We start from the raw sequence: 12,862 nt of genomic DNA, 5'->3' as shown, positions 1-12,862 counted from the left end.
TTTCCCCTCCTGCTTGTGATACAAAGCTCTGCCCAAAGTTCTGCTAGTGATACAAGCCTAGCATCTTCCAAGTCTTTCCTGGGCCTTTGGTCCTGGGCATGTGTGCTGCACTCTGGATTCATGTATCTTCCTCTTCAGCCTCCTCCTTCCTAGGCTTTTGGTCTGATTGCTGCTTGCCCCACCCACCGTCCCTTGCCCCAGAAGGTTTGGTAGTAAGTCTTTAGATGCTTTCAATAGGTGCCTACTGGGAAGCCACTCCAGCTCTGAGAGATTTCCAAAGGAGGCAAAACAAAGATAAGTCTCTGTTTCAGTCTGAGAACCACCAGACATGTCAAAAAGTTCAACCACAATTTTTTGCGAACATAGTTCATATAGTCTCTTCAGGCACCAGCAAGCCACACGCTACCATCCCCATGGCCACTCCCAAGCTGGAAATGAGGAATGGTAGGCAGGTGAGCAAAACATGCCACAATGCTTTCTTACCAAAATTTAGCAGTTTCTTTTTTCATTAAACATTCCCCCTAGTTGTTTTAAGTTTTGAATTAGATTCTAAAGGTCTGAAAAAGTTGAATCTGACATTTTTTGCCAGTTTAATGGTTGGTTGAGTAGAGAGACCAATTGGAACGCCCTATTCCACCATTTTCTGTGACATCACTCCTTTTTTTGCTCATTTTTATTGAAGAACTTTTTAAAGATCTTCATTACATTTATGCAATCGATACCTTTCATTAAGAAAGAGTCACACTACAAAATCATAAAGAAGGAAAAGATATAGTATATAGCAACTATGAGTATACTGTTAACCATGTAGATATAGCTATATACTATTTTATCTCAGTGAGATAATAAAATAAAATGCTCTTCAAAAATCTGGTCTTTTCACTAAATAACTTATCATGAATATCTTTCCAGGTTTTTAAACATACCCTCTTCCCCATTTTTAAGAGTTGAGGGTAATCAATTTTAGCTATATAGAATAATAATCTAATTAGTCTCCTACATGGGAAATTTAATTTATTTCTCATTTTCATTATAACCACACTATGATGAAATTATTATGCACACATCTTTGTGTACTTGTACAATGACCATTTAGAGAAAATTTCTAGAAGTGAGATCAAGGAATATGTACATCTAACACTTGTATTATCAAACTACCCCTCAAAAAGATGGAATCAATTCACATTTCCATCAACAGTGTGTAAATGAAAGAGCTCATTTCCTCCTACTTGAGTAAACCCAAGGTTTTTAAGTAATTGTTAATCTTTTCAATCTATTCGGTAAAATACATCATTACTTATTTATTTTATATGTATACTAGAGACCCGATGCACGAAATTCGTGCAAGAGTAGGCCTTCCTTCCCCTGGCTGCCAGCACCGGTTTCCCTCTGGCACCCGGGACCTGGGCTTCCCTCGCAGCCTTGGCTTTGTCTGGAAGGATGTCCAGTCTAATTAGCATATTACACTTTTATTATTATAGATATTAGTTAACGTGAACATTGTTTCATGTTTATACTGGCCATGTGCATGTGTTTCATGAACTGTCTACCCATGTCATCTGGCAATTTTCCTGGACAATTCCTTGAATAGTGAATCTCAAATAGGTAGCTCTCTCTGTTTCACCTTGAGAATCACTGTAGTACTTAGCATAGCTCTCAAATGTGCAGAACTGATTTTTAAAAACTCATGATTATCCCAGTCGGTGTGACTCAATTGGTTGAGCATCGTCCCATGCACCAAGAGGTTGCTGGTTCGATTCCCAGTGAGGGCAATTGATTTCGGGATTAATTGCAGGCTTGATCCCCAGTAGAGGTCATGTAGGAGGCAGCCATTCGGTGATGTTTCTCTCTCATCAATGTTTCTATCTCTCCCTCTCCCTTCCTTGCTCTCTAAAATCAATAACAAGTTATTTTAAAATGTTTATGGCTTAAAAAAATAAAAATATAAAAACTCATGATCAAGTATTTTAAGTAAAATTTTGACATGTAAAGAATGATAATAGCAGAATAGCTGCTACCAGACCAACCTTCTTACAGATAACATTTATACACTCAAGACAAAATACAAAAATAACTACTTGAGGACTGGAGAGCAGTCAAAAGTAGGCAGCCACTCTGGAAAATAGTTTGGCCATTCCTCAAAACGTTAAATACAAAGTTACTATTTAACCCAGTAATTCTACTCTTAAGTACATATCCAAGAGAAATGAAAACATGTCCATACAAAAACTTATGCACATTCATAGCAGCATTACTCATGATAAAAATTAAAACAACCCACATATCTACCAACTGATAAATACAAAGCATGTCATATTCATATTTATATACCAGTACATAAAAGCCCAGCAACCAGAACGGTCGAACGATCAGAACGACCAAAACAACCAGTGGCTATGACACGCACTGCGGCAGCCAACCAGCCTGATCTGGGCCCCGATTGGCACCCCCCCAGCCGGTCCCTCCCCTGACCGGCCCTCAACACCCCAATCAGAGGTGGGGCCGGCTGGCCAACCTCCTGCAGACCCTCCTCCTGCTGGCCGGGCCAGATCACCCATACACAAATTTGTGCACCGGGCCTCTAGTTATGAAATATTATCCTATATAATAAAAGCCTAATATGCTAAGTGTCCAGTCATCCATTCAACCAATTAAAGTGTAATACACTAATGATATGCTAAGGCTGCTCAACCGCTCACTATGATGTGCACTGACCACCAGGGGGCAGACGCTCTGATTGGTAGGTTAGCTTGCTGCTGGGGTCCGGCTGATTGGGACTGAGTGAGATGGGACGGACACACCCTGGAGCCCTCCTGCGGTCCCTCTTTGGCTGACCAACCTCCCATGTCGCTCTCCGGCCCCAATCGTACACAGGTGGGGTCCCTCAGCCTGAGCCCTCTTGCAATCTGGGCTGAGGGACACCCCCTCCAAGTGCATGAATTTCATGCACCGAGCCTCTAGTCCTATATAATAAAAGGCTAATATGCAAATTGACATAACGACTGGTCACTATGACACACACTGACCACCAGGGGGCAGACACTCAATGCAGGAGCTGCCCCTGGTGGTCAGTGTGCTCTCACAGGGGGAAGGCTGATCAGGCAGAAGCCAGCCTCATGGCTGGTGAGTGCAGGGGCAGTGGTGGGAGCCTCTCCTGCCTCTGCGGCAGTCGGACATCCCCCGAGGGCTCCCAGACTGTGAGAGGGCACAGGCCAGGCTGAGGGACGCCCCCCCCAAGTGCACGAATTTTGTGCACCAGGCCTCTAGTTTGTCCATAAAAAGAAATGATGCCCTGATATATGCTGCAACATGGTCAAACCTTAAAAATATCACACTAAGTGAAAGAAGCCAGTCACAAAAAGCCACATAATGTTTTAATTCTATGTATATGAAATGGCCAGAATAGGCAAATCAACATAAAAAGAAAGTAGACTAGTAGTTGCCAGGGGCTAGGGCAGCCGTGGGCAAACTATGGCCCGTGGGCCGGATCCTGCCAGTTTGAAATGAATAAAACTTAAAAAAAAAAAGACGGTACCCTTTTATGTAATGATGTTTACTTTGAATTTATATTAGTTCACACAAACACTCCATCCATGCTTTTATTCCGGCCCTCCGGTCCAGTTTAAGAACCCATTGTGGCCCTCGAGTCAAAAAGTTTGCCCACCCCTGTGCTAGGGTGACGTAGGGAGAAATAGGGATTGACAATGAGTGTGTGATTCCTTTTAGAGGGGAAGAAAATGTCCTAAAATAGGGTGTGGTGATCATTACACAATCTTATGAATATACTAAAAAAACAGTAAACTGTACACCTTAAATAAATAAATGCATAGTATGTGAATTACATCGCAATAAAGTTGACTTTTTTAAAAAAAGCAGGCAGAAACTTGAGGGGAATCAAAACTAAAATGGACAAATGTTAGAGTGTAATACCTTGTGAAAATGAGAGTACATATTCTATAGACTTAGAATCATTGATAAAAAAAAAAAAATCAGATGAAAAGTACTCTATTAGCCCTAACCGGTTTGGCTCAGTGGATAGAGCGTCGGCCTGCGGACTCAAGGGTCCCAGGTTCGATTCCGGTCAAGGGCATGTACCTTGGTTGCGGGCACATCCCCAGTGGGGAGTGTGCAGGAGGCAGCTGATCGATGTTTCTCTCTCATCGATGTTTCTAACTCTCTGTCCCTCTCCCTTCCTCTCTGTGAAAAACCAATAAAATATATATTTTTTTAAAAAGTACTCTATTATCCTGATTTATAACTAAGACAAGACAAGAGACCTACATGAGAGAAACTTAGAAAAATAGATAAACTTTACATAATCTATGGAAGGTACCATGAAAGGAAGTCAAACATGAGATGGGCCTTAAAAAATGGGTAGAACTCACTAGAAATAAGACAAAGGTGAGAGCATTCCCATTCCATGAAAGAAGGCTGAGAGCGTCAGTGAGAGCAGAGAAGATTCAAGAGTCAGTGTTCGACCTGATTTGAGCACAGATAGAAGCTAGGGAGTTGTGGGAGGGAAGACTAACTGGATTTTATCGCATCAGGTTTAGGAGAACTTGTAACGCCAGGCAGAGGACTTTATTAACAGTCTTATTAAGCCACAGAACAATTAAGTGATTTCCTCATAGTTGGAAATAGTATGGAACAGTCCCACTCAGATAACGCTGCTGCTTCTGGAGCAACTTAGTCTTCCAAGTACAATCAGGAAATGCTGTGGAGCTTGGCTTTTTGTTTAAGTTCTAAACAGAACTGGTGTGATGGAAGGCATAGTCTCTCGTGTGGAAAACGCCTCACACATATTCAAACATGGAATTCTTTTTTTTAAAAAATATATTTTATTGACTTTTTACAGAGAGGAAGGGAGAGAGATAGAGAGCTAGAAACATCGATGAGAGAGAAACATCGATCAGCTGCCTCCCGCACATCTCCCACTGTGGATGTGCCCACAACCAAGGTACATGCCCTTGACCGGAATCGAACCCGGGACCTTTCAGTCCACAGTCCGACGCTTCATCCACCAAGCCAAACCGGTTTCGGCAAACATGGAATTCTTGACCAAAAAAAACCCCCAAAGTCCTTTGGTTTTAAAATGATAATTTTTAAAATTTACTATCAATTTCTTACCAAAAATATGCAACCAAAATTTTTGTACAAAACATATTTGATAATTTTAAAAAGGTTTAAAGCTGAACTCTCCATATTGATTGAGCATAAATGTTAATACTTTAACTACTTTATCATCTTTTATAATCATGCTTAAAATAAGTTATTTCCAGAAAGACAAATAGTAGAGAACATACCTATTCTTTAAACTTACAGAGTTTGGTCTCATAAATCTGGAACTGATTGAACCAGTATATTAAGAAGACAAATCAGAAAGATTCAATCAAATGCAAGCATTGAAAATGTTTTTTAAATATTGAGAACCAGGTGTGTTGTGCATTACCACATTTATGACAACACATCTGTGATTGCTCACCACTATAACTTACCCCAGTTTTATCACACAAACGTAAAGTATGAAACGATCCAACAGCAAATAATTCTCCATCTGGAGCCCAGGCAACTGAGGTAATAGGATGCTCATGGGGCTGTGAATTGTATAGAAGGCGGCCATAACTATCCCATACCTACAAAAGCAAATTTTTAAAAATCTTTTATAACAGTCATCACCACATTATTAAAAACAAGTTTGTTCTACAGTGAGATATCAAGTAAAGACTTAGAAATCATCACTTTACAATATTAACAATTAAATGTCTTTACTATCACACAAGGGGGGTGGATAAGCTGTATTCCTTGAAACCTAAGTATCTCAAAAACATATTATAATAACGTCACAATTTTCAGAAGCTACTTAATTAATCAAAAAACAATTTACCCATTTTAAGTCCTTTTAAATAATGAAGTTTTGAGATGATGCATTTTTTTGCTTAAATTCTTTGTTCAACAAGTGTTCTATCAACTTTCTGTCAAAGCATTTATTTCAATTAAGTTTCCTCTTAACTATAGTTACATTAAATCTTATTCTTCCCCCAAAATTATTTTGGTCTAAAGCTAGAAAATGTTTAATAAACCAATAAGCTTGATTTTTAAAAACTTAAATTGAGTTGATTTAAATTGAGTCACTAAAACTAGAAGTTGTATTTATGTTGCTACTTACTAAGTCAAATTCTATAGGTCAATGAGCACAGATAGAAGTTAGGGAGTTGTGGGAGGGAAGGCCAATGAGAAAGTCGGCACTTTAAAATAGCACTTAAAATAATAACTAACAATATGTTAAATTACTAGAGTTAAATGACATGGCTAAAGTAAAGTACTAAAAGAATATCCATAGATGCTGAATACTTATCAACTAAATTTGATTCTTTCAACCAGGTGATAAGTTCAAACATACATACCTTATATTTACAGTCTTCACCAGCAGATAAAATTAAATCATTGACTGAGTTCCAATCTACTTTTAAAATAATGCCATCATGAGCTTTCCACTATGAGAAGAAAAAAAGATATGAATTACAACTTCAAGAGCACTGAACAGTTTTTTTTTTAATAGGAAAAGACATTTTGCCTCTTGTCCTCTCCCTGAGATTCCCATCTTCCTTCATAGCCACTGTGCATAACCTCATTTGCCTGTTTCATTTCTAATTTACACTAATGAAAGCCCCTAGCACTATGACATCCACTATATAGTTTACAGCCTTATAAATTTCCTCAGTTGCATGAACTTCAGATGGAAAAATCACTTGCTGTTGAACTATTCCAAGCTTGACATTTGTGTGATAACACTGGAATGAATGTCATGCACTCCAAAACTTGTTAAATCCAAATCTTGCTCTCTTCTGTACAGTTGGCCCCATTACTGCTGCCTTCATTCTTGTTAACTAATTCTTTTCTTTTTTATAAAACTTCTACTACCTGAACACTTTCTTTAGTACTCTCTTCACTCTCTTCATTCCCTCTGCATATTCTCCTAAGCTTCATTCTCTTTACCTTCATGTCACTGGCATAGTCACTGAACAACAAGGAAAATCTTCTGCTGCATTTACTATATAACAAAAGGATATATTCCACAGATATTTATATGTTCTATATATATATGGATACATAAGTGACCCAGAAATTGGCAATCCAGAAAGTAAGCATGGATGTCTTCTTATCCTTAAATATACTAGTAATTCATGTGCCCATTTAGCTATTATCACACATGTAATTAAAAGCTTTCTTTTACCATATTTAAGCAGAATAATATAACTAGAGTGACCAATTAAAGGGCTCTCTCTATAGATCCTTCCACATCTATTATTTTTAAATATACAGAATAAAATATTGAATTAGTGTCAAATAAGAATAATTCATAGCTTGTTTTATTTAAGATATGTAACAAATGTCCTAAAATAAACTGCAAGGACAAAAATAAAATATCTGGGCACAGATTCATATATATATATTTAGATAGATATACACATAGAGATCATTGTTTCATTTTAAACCTACAGCCAAAACCGGTTTGGCTCAGTGGATAGAGCGTCGGCCTGCGGACTGAAAGGTCCCAGGTTCGATTCCGGTCAAGGGCATGTACCTTGGTTGCGGGCGCATCCCCAATGGGAGATGTGCAGGAGGCAGCTGATCGATGTTTCTCTCTCATCAATGTTTCTAACTCTCTATCTCTCTCCCTTCCTCTCTGTAAAAAAATCAATAAAATATATTTTTAAAAAAACCTACAAAAATTTTGTTGTTCAAAGCTTAGGAACAAAATATGATTTAAAGTTCCTTTATACAGTTTACCCATGAGTTTGAACTTCATGGGTCCACTTGTATGCAGATTTTTTTCAATAAATACTGTAATTGTATTTTCTCTTCCTATGATTTTTTTAACATTTCTTCTAGATTATTTTATTGTACGAATAGAGTATATAATACATATAACATAAAATATGTGTTAATTGTTTAGGTTATTGGTAAGGCTTCTGATCAACAGCAGGCTATCAGCAGTTAAGCTTTGGGGCAAAAGTTAATAGTTACATTTTCAAGAGTGTGAGGGTCAGTGCCCCTAACTGCTGTGTTGTTCAAGGATCAACTGTACTGTTTTAGTATATCAATTTATATATTACACTAGAGGCCCAGTGCACAAAAATTTGTGCACTCGGGGGGAGGGGGGGGGGGAGGGGGAGCCCTCAGCCCGGCCTGTGCCCTCTCGCAGTCTGGGATCCCTCAGGAGATAACGACCTACTGGCTTAGGCCTGCTCCCGGGTGGCAGAGGGCAGGCCCAATCCCTTGGTGCAGCCCCTGGTCGGGCTCAGAGCAGGGCGGATTGGGAGGTTGCGATGCCACCCTCAGTCACGCTCAGGGTATGGCTGATTGGGGGGTTGGGGCACCACCCCCTATCATACTCAAGGCAGGGTCGATGGGGAGGTTGCGGCGCCACCCCCTGTGACGCACAGAGCAGGGCTTATCAGGGGGTTGGGGCGCTACCCCCTGTCACGCACAGAGCAGGGCCCATCAGGGGGGTTGGGGCTCCGTACCCTGTCACACACAGAACAGGGCCAATCGGGGGGTTGGGGAGCTCCCCCCTGTCACGCACAGAGCAGGGCCTATGGGGAGGTTATGGCTCTACCCCGTCACACACAGAGCAGGGCCTGTGGGGGAGGGGGGGTTGGGGTGCCACCCTCTATCACCCACAGAGCCACAGGGCGATCAGGGGGTTTGGGCGCTGCTCCCTGTCACGCTGATCTGGTGCCAGGAGGCCTCGCAGCTCCGCTGATCCCGGTGCTGGGAGGCATATTACCCTTTTACTATATAGGATAGAGGCCTGGGGGCCGGCTGGTTTGCCCTGAAGGGTGTCCTGGATCAGGGTGGGGGTCCCCACTGGGGTGCCTGGCCAGCCTGGATGAGGGGATGATGGCTGTTTGCAGCTGGTCACACACCCTTCAGGGTGGGGGTCCCCACTGGGGTGCCTGGCCAGTCTGGGTGAGGGGCTGAGGGCTGCTTTCAGGCTGGCGGTCGTTGATTGAAGCTCCCAACCGCTCCTTTTTTTTATTTTATTCTGGGCCAGCTTTAGCTCTGGCTCTAGCTCTGAGAGCAGGTATCTGGTTTGTTTCGGTTCTATAATCGAAACAATGTATAACTCCAGCTCTGAGATCCCGGCCTATATTTGTTAGAATGTTTCCAACTGCCAGCTCAGAGGCCGGCAGTGCAGGCGGGAACGTTGGAGTCTGCAGTCACTGCAGCAAGCAAGCCTCATGTTCGCTTCCAGCTGCCTGGCTGCCGGCCTCCATCTTGGCTGACAGTTAATTTGCATAAGGATACGCTAATTAGCCAATGGGAAGGGTAGCTGTCGTACGCTAATTACAATGTTTCTCTTTTATTTGTGTAGATATATTTACTATTATATATAATGCACATTTTTCACTTATTTCTCAATGTTAGTCACTTCTTGAAATTCCTTTGGACAAGCTCCTTGATGCCAGAAACTGTTATTTCACCTTGAATATCTCACAGCTAGCATAGTGTCTGGTACATAGTAGGTATGCACTACATTTTCACTAATTGAATAAATAAAAAATGTCTCCTCACTATAAAACCAGATTTGGGTCTTTAGAAGAGTCCATAGAGCCCATTTCATGGGAAATGAAATATTTACTTTTGAATTGTATTCTACAAGCACCAATTAATTAAGCATTCTTTTTTATGGACAATCCAAATTTGAGTCTACACTTATGCCCAACCTTAGTTTTCCATAAGGAATAGAAAATTTGCACTATACTTTAACTCTTCCTCTCCTCCAGCTGAACTTTGGCATTGGATACTTTTCCTTCTCTCACTACCTCCTGGTTCAAAGGTTCTACCAAACCACTAAATTATAATTGATCAATGGTGACATAAGCATCTTCCTGAGTTTCATTCAAATAAGCCTAATTACAGGTATCTAAACAAGTCACATAATTACAAACTAAAAGGTTCATCTTGCCTGTTTTTGCTATGTAATTTCATAGCAGCTTTTCTGAGTGTAAGTGGTAGGGAAGAACTCTGACTAAAGGCAGTCAGAACTAGTACTCTTTTCCAGCTTCTTCCTTTTGCCCAAATTCTTTTCCTTAGTTGCCTAAGAGCAAGCACTTGTATCTTCTATTTCTTTTGTCCCATAGTTCTTAGCAGACTGTTATGCATGCAATAAAAATGTAAATGCATGCTGACTATATGATATATGTAGCACAATCTATATACAAATTACTAATATAAAACCTCAAAGTCATTTCTATCTCCCTACTCCCCCAAATCTGTACCTACTCAACTGTTAAATCTGATGCTTCTTCTTAAAACACCTTTATACCTGCTGTAGCAAATCAAACTCCAGCATCAAATCCCTTAACCCAACCTAGTCATTCTACATTTTTTTTCTGACCTCTTTAGCTCTAATTTATTAGGGACTGACTAAAATGTAGAAATAACTTAATAATGCATAATAATATCAATAACAACTCCTCTATGCTGAATGCTTATTGAATGTACTCAATATGCTTATTGTATGTACTGTCCAATGCACTTTGTAATTTAACTCATTTAATTCTCAATAATCCTATCAAGTAGGTATGAATATCACAACTAATAAGAGAGCTGAGGCTCAAAGATATTTTATAACTTGCACTTGAATGCAGGTGACTAACTCCAAAGCCTATAGTCTTGTTCACCACATTAAATCGTCATTTCCAACATGTGAAGAAAATGATTCTTCCTTTTAACACTGGAATCAAACACCAAACATAGGCTCAAAGTTTTCCATTAATGTGTCCTATGCTGACCTGTTTTAACTGCCACCATTGTTTTGCTTCTACATAATGGGTAAAATTATACACACCTGATTTGTTCTAAATTGTTCTACATGATTCCCCCTCCATTCCAAAAATACTAAAAGAATGCTAGAGTCTTAGAGAACCCTCAAGTGTATTGAACAGATGAGGACACGGAGGAAAATGATAGTAATGATAATAAAAAACAGTCTAAACAAGCTTTTAAAGTTTTATGATTTCGTCCTGTTTTGTCTCAAATCTATACATGTGAAGCTGACTCTGCTAAAGTCAAAGATAACAATCATGCCAAATCATGTGACAATTTAGTAACGCAAACCATATTTATGATTTACTGGTATGATGTGAGTTGGAATAAGAAGGAAGTGAACCTTGTTGGAAACATAACCAGATATTCCCTGTTCTATAATAAAGGGTGATAAAACTACACATTCAAAGCCTCAGACTGTAAAAAGACCACCCAGAAGAAAGGGACTCCCCTAAGCAAAAGACCTCTCACTTAGCAGTCTGGAAAATCCTGATAACAATTTACAAATGCCTGAGAAGTACCTGTAAAACTTTAGCATTTGGTTGAAGAGGCTTAATGATCAGCTGCTTGCCTGCTGTGTAAAGAACCTTTTCTGAATCAGGGTCCCATGCTACTGAATACACTGGTGTTCCTGTAAAAAGAAAAACACACCTGATAAACTTTTATTATCATGCCTTATAAAGAGGGAGATTGTTAAGAGGATCAAAAAAGTAATCTGGGGTGTCATTTCCTTTCCTCGTAATTCAAAAGCCCTTTCAAACTGGACTGGGTTAATATTGACCATTGAAAATTTACGTTGACAATTGACAGACTATATGTTTAACTACTTTTGATCTTGCTGGGAAAAGATGAAGCTTTTAGGAATTCAAGATATTGTGCTATTGAAATACATAAAATAAATACACTATATTATGTTAAGATATAAAGAGGTGTATAAAGAGGTATCATTTCCCATCAGCAATAACCATCAGTTTAAACTAACTTAATGCATATATCTCCACACAAAAATATACATAGTATACTCACCTTATAGATAATTCCCATTTTTGATGCTGCTACAGGCAACAGAACTTCCCCTCATCTGCTGCTTAAGAAATAGTCTAATGAATAGAAATCACCCAACTCCAAAATGACCTAGCTCTCCCATCTATGAATTCACAAATGGCAAATTAACTATCTGATTAGGGAAAGTCTTACTATCAATTAAGTGTGGCTTTAGCCTGAAAGCTAGGCTGTTTAGGACTCAAATATCCTATAACCAGAACTAAGCTGACTCCACTTCCAGAGGACAGATACAAGTTTGAGTTACCTATTATACTGTTATAGTCGTCATTAACTAGTTTATTAATATTAATAAAGGAAGAGAGAAAAGGGGAGGCCAGAGATTATAAGCATGGTCATCTGGGCAGCTTTACCAGGAAGCTACAGCTTCACACTCCCCAGGAAAACCAATAGTCCATTCCCTGCAGATCACTGGGGGAAGGGATGGAACAAAGGGGAAGATGGGCACATGCCCAGCTAAGTCAGGGTGACTTAGGAAAGGTACTTGCCTGTCAGTCTAGCCTGGGTAAAGGTCATTGGCTAGGAGGGTAGCGCCACTGCAAGCTCTAGAAATCTTAGGTTAAAATCCCCAGACAAAAAATTCCCTCTCTCGTTTCCTCTTGCTCTCTGGTTCCATGACCTGCACTCGCCCATGCACTCACCTGTTCTCTCTCCATAGCCATGTGCCGCAGCAGTTGCATGGCCCATGGCCCTGGGGACCCCACACACAATGAACTGAACTGGGGACACAAGCTAAGCCAGCCAGATGTTGGATTGGACTATACTTTAATATGGAACAGAAACTCTGGGCAGTGGCCTTAATCCTGGCCCTTCTGAAGAAAAGACTGGATTTTTTTTAGGCAGGACGAACGGAGATGGGACCTCCGGAGGAAACCCCTTTAATTTTACATCACCACTAAAGCTTTCCACAAAATCCCATCCTCCTGTGGGGGTCTCAGGAAATTCTCTTCCTGTGGCACATCTA

General features: G+C 40.1%; 1 protein-coding gene across 2 annotated transcripts in view; it reads right to left on the bottom strand.

Moving 5' to 3' along the window:
* Positions 1-12,862, bottom strand: part of IFT80 (intraflagellar transport 80) — a 106,913-nt gene that overhangs the window by 50,712 nt on the left and 43,339 nt on the right. For both annotated transcript variants that reach the window (XM_070403645.1, XM_070403646.1), the window contains 3 exons: positions 11,358-11,467; positions 6,405-6,494; positions 5,496-5,633 (listed from right to left, as the gene is read on the bottom strand). In XM_070403645.1, the coding sequence (XP_070259746.1) occupies positions 5,496-5,633; positions 6,405-6,494; positions 11,358-11,467 (338 nt within the window). The remainder of the gene's footprint in view (positions 1-5,495; positions 5,634-6,404; positions 6,495-11,357; positions 11,468-12,862) is intronic.

This window comes from Myotis yumanensis, unplaced genomic scaffold (genome assembly GCF_028538775.1).
Source record: "Myotis yumanensis isolate MYYU_CA2020_CCGP unplaced genomic scaffold, mMyoYum1.0.hap1 SCAF_2, whole genome shotgun sequence".
In the NCBI taxonomy this organism is placed as follows: Eukaryota; Metazoa; Chordata; class Mammalia; order Chiroptera; family Vespertilionidae; genus Myotis; species Myotis yumanensis.
This window is presented reverse-complemented; position numbering and strand designations above follow the sequence as displayed.